The sequence below is a fragment of the Salmo trutta genome, chromosome 13 (genome assembly GCF_901001165.1).
Source record: "Salmo trutta chromosome 13, fSalTru1.1, whole genome shotgun sequence".
In the NCBI taxonomy this organism is placed as follows: Eukaryota; Metazoa; Chordata; class Actinopteri; order Salmoniformes; family Salmonidae; genus Salmo; species Salmo trutta.
The window spans coordinates 85,381,725-85,386,304 of record NC_042969.1 but is presented as its reverse complement, the minus strand read 5'-3'; the positions used below and the strand labels follow the sequence as shown (position 1 = coordinate 85,386,304).

General features: G+C 51.6%; 1 protein-coding gene across 1 annotated transcript; it reads right to left on the bottom strand.

The window, feature by feature from the left end:
* Window positions 1-1,066: 1,066 nt before the first annotated feature.
* Window positions 1,067-4,184, bottom strand: LOC115206865 (putative protein TPRXL). The gene is made up of 2 exons (XM_029774042.1): window positions 4,180-4,184; window positions 1,067-1,997 (listed from the first exon to the last, which is right to left on the bottom strand). Exons 1-2 carry the CDS (start codon window positions 4,182-4,184, stop codon window positions 1,067-1,069), a joined length of 936 nt encoding a protein of 311 aa, XP_029629902.1.
* Between the last annotated feature and the right edge of the window lie 396 nt (window positions 4,185-4,580).

Sequence of the window (4,580 nt, the reverse complement as noted above, 5' to 3'; positions counted from 1 at the left end):
AGCTTCCTGTCAGCATCTTAGAACAGGACAGCCAGATTTATACAGTATTTACATGGGCCTGTACTTTTTACTCTGCAGAGAGAGACAGAGCATTACGCTATGGGACGTCCAGCTAACCTGGTCTGACATCACTAGCAGAGGTAGAGACAACACAGGACAGAGACAGGACAGAGACAGAGACAGAGACAGGACAGGGCAGAGACAGGACAAGACAGAGACAGGGAAGGGCAGAGACAGGACAGGACAGAGACAGGAAAGGGGAGGACAGAGACAGGACAGAGACAGGACAGAAACAGGACAGAAACAGGGCAGGTCAGAGACAGGACAGGAAAGGGGACAGGAAAGGAGACAGGACAGGGCAGAGACAGGACAGACAAGACAGGACAGGGCAGGGCAGAGACAGGACAGGGCAGAGACAGGGCAGAGATGGGACAGAGACAGGGCAGGATAGAGACAGGGCAGAGACAGGGCAGGGCAGAGACAGGACAGGGAAGAGAGAGGGCAGAGACAGGACAGAGAGAGACAGGGCAGAGACAGAAACAGGGCAGAGACAGGGCAGGACAGAGACAGGGCAGGGCAGGACAGGACAGGACAGAGGCAGGACAGAGGCAGGATAGAGACAGACAGGACAGGACAGAGACAGGACAGAGGCAGGACAGAGACAGGACAGGACAGAGACAGGGCAGGTCAGGACAGAGGCAGGACAAGAAAGGAGACACATACAGCTCTAGACATTCAGTAATGACATAATAAGACTGAGAGACTGTTTATTATAGCACAATCACCTGGACCAACATAAGCAACTATACTATTATACTGTCCACATACAGACAGACAGGACAGACAGGACAGACAGGACAGACAGATGGACAGGACAGACAGACGGATGGACAGACAGACAGGCAGACAGACAGATGGATGGAAAGACAGACGGACACGGCAGGCAGAACAAACAGACTGACTGAGAGCCAGACAGATAACAGATTGACAGATAGGATGTTGGCTGAAAGGTTACCATCAAGTCCACACATTCAGAGGGAAGAGAGTGGAAATGGAGAGACATTAATTAATACTGATCAATACTGGGAGACTTAGGGCCACTCAACAGGCTGGAGTTAGAGGGACTGGGAGACCTAGGGCCACTCAACAGGCTGGAGTTAGAGGGACTGGGAGACCTAGGGCCACTCAACAGGCTGGAGTTAGAGGGACTGGGAGACCTAGGGCCACTCAACAGGCTGGAGTTAGAGGGACTGGGAGACCTAGGGCCACTCAACAGGCTGGAGTTAGAGGGACTGGGAGACCTAGGGCCACTCAACAGGCTGGAGCTAGAGGGACTGGGAGACCTAGGGCCACTCAACAGGCTGGAGTTAGAGGGACTGGGAGACCTAGGGCCACTCAACAGGCTGGAGTTAGAGGGACTGGGAGACCTAGGGCCACTCAACAGGCTGGGGTTAGAGGGACTGGGAGACCTAGGGCCACTCAACAGGTTGGGGCTAGAGGGACTGGGAGACCGAGGGCCACTCAACAGGCTGGAGTTAGAGGGACTGGGAGACCTAGGGCCACTCAACAGGCTGGAGTTAGAGGGACTGGGAGACCTAGGGCCACTCAACAGGTTGGGGCTAGAGGGACTGGGAGACCGAGGGCCACTCAACAGGCTGGAGTTAGAGGGACTGGGAGACCTAGGGCCACTCAACAGGCTGGAGTTAGAGGGACTGGGAGACCTAGGGCCACTCAACAGGTTGGGGCTAGAGGGACTGGGAGACCGAGGGCCACTCAACAGGCTGGAGTTAGAGGGACTGGGAGACCTAGGGCCACTCAACAGGCTGGAGTTAGAGGGACTGGGAGACCTAGGGCCACTCAACAGGCTGGGGTTAGAGGGACTGGGAGACCGAGGGCCACTCAACAGGCTGGAGTTAGAGGGACTGGGAGACCTAGGGCCACTCAACAGGCTGGAGCTAGAGGGACTGGGAGACCTAGGGCCACTCAACAGGCTGGGGCTGAGAGAGACAGAGAGACAGAGAGAGAAAGAGAGAGAGACAGAGAGAGACAGAGAGAGACAGAGACAGAGAGAGAGAGAGAGAGACTTTTGGTCTTTCTTTACTGAAACTTTCTCATTTCATTTAAAAACAACTCACCCCCCTTAAAAATAAAACACCAAAATATATCCTGTACTGCATACATGTACCATACTCACCTTTCCATCTACCACATGATACAAACCAACATCACAATACCCAAAACAATACCCACTCCTACAACCGTATATCTAAAACATCTTCCCCAGCTATACAGACAGCCCCCCCAACACACCATATCTCTTGAAACATCTCGACACTTTTTATCATTCTATAGAAGTCAAACTCCACCCTAAGGCGCACAGAGACCATCCCATTAAATAATAGTAAATGGTCTGTTATCCCCCCACCTTTGACCCTGTTCCTCCTTGTTAGCCAAATACCCAACTTCGCCTGAGCAAACAGAAAATTCAACAAAACACATTTGGCCTTCTCCTTAATCGAATACTTGTATCCCATTATAAACACCCCAACAGTAAAAACCACCCTCAACCTCTCACACAGACATTCCAACAGAGACATTAATGGAATTAACATGACATGACCTACACAGAAAGGACACTCCTGCCCGACTCCCGGTTCAACCCGTGCCAACCAGCTGTTAGTGGCCAGGGCTCCATGTAGAACCCTCCACTGGAGGTCCCCTGACCTCTTTGGTACTGGGGGTTTGTAGAGCCTCCTCCATCTAAAACCCACCATACTCTCCGCCCCACAAACCCCCTGCCACTGATGTGCCTTCACTCCTGTTAGGGTTCTAATGTTCCTCACCTTAACGCAGAGGTTGTAGAGGGCTTTACCTTCCACCCCTTCAAACTCCCCCAGGCTCGGAGTGTTAAAATCTAACAAGTCCTCCAGACGCCCTTGCCAGTCTCCAGTCTCTGCAGTCACCTGCAGTAGCGGAAACATTGGTGGCCTCTCCCCCCTTGGCCGCTCAAACACCCCCTTTACCGGCTCAGACAGTGTCTCCTGGACCTCCTCCAGGAATCTCTCCAGCAGCCTAAGAGACGTTATTCCTATTTGTTGTGCCAGGACTTCCGGGGTTTTCCACCCCTCCTCTCCCAGCAGTCGCAGGTCACCCAGCCTTTGTAAAACCGCTGCCATCAGTGTCCTCTGCAGGGTGGCCGACTGAACCAATCTCAATGGGATGGCTGGGTTGCTGAAGATAGGCTCCTCCCACACCCACAGCCCAGGCTCCACACCCCCTTCTCATGGAGCCCTTAGCAGCTGCCAGGCCCTCAGCACTGCAGAGTAAAAATCTGAGAGACCTGCTGTACTCAGCCTCTCCAGCTTCATGAGGAACAGCTGCTGGTCCAACCCTAATCCACCAGCTCTCCTCAGCAGCGTGCATGCTGGTTCCTTCCAGCCGACATCAGTATGGTACAGCAGTCTCTGCATCGCCTTTAGCCGGAAAGCAGCCATCCTGCTCTCCAGTTCCACCAGGCCCTGCCCTGCTTCGTGGACAGTCATGTACAACACTGCCGCCCTCAGCCAGTGATGGCCCGACCAGAAAAAGTCCATCAGTTTGCGTTGCAGGTCTGCGAGCAGACTGGCGGGGGGGTTGAGGATAGCTCGTTTATGCCATAGGGAAGATGCCACCAGGTTGTTGATTATCAGCACCCTCCCTCTATATGACACTTGGGACAGGAGCCACCTCCACCTGCCCAGTCTTGACACCACTGCCTGTGACAGCCCCTCCCAGTTCTTCCTGACCTACTTCTCCGAGCCCAGGTACACCCTTTGGTGGCTAATTTCTGCATTACCAAATGAGGAGAGTTAAACTTCACACACCAGTCAGAATTATACATAAACTACATCTTTAATAATAAGAGCTTTGCATTAGCAATGACTTTCAACGATTCACTATTTCTAATGAACCGTTGAAAGTAACAACACAAAAGTACAAAGATCTTTTATAGCCAAGCTACACCCCTCTCAACCTACATGACGAACCACAGATCTTAGGAACAGTCCACAAAGGAAGACTTTATAATGAGAAAGGACTATCCCATAGCCAGATAGCATTCGCTATAAATTATCATTCAGTTTGGTCCCTAAGACGAGGTTCTAATCTCGTTCCTAGTACTTCATGGCATAAAAACGTTACCTCATGTTATCTGAAATGCTCTTCAGGTTTTATCACCCAAAGACATCGTAAATCTCCTCCGTCAGTGCTATCTCATAGAGGCCCATCCTCAGTAGAACACACACACAATAGTTAACAGAAAACTCTATTCTATCTAATAAAACAACCACTATAATGCAATACAAGCATTATAACATAATCTTGCAATTTTCCACGACATCCCCCAACACTTTAAGCCCTTCACAACCCCCCTGCAAACCCCCTAGAAGCAGAGGAGGGGACCTATCCCCCCATGCCCCACATAACAGAGCTTTGCTCTTGCCCCAGTTCACCTTAGCTGAAGAAGCTCCCTCGTACACCTTCAGACTAGTCTCTAGTCCCTGCATATCCTGACCATCCCTGACCATCACAGAAACATCATC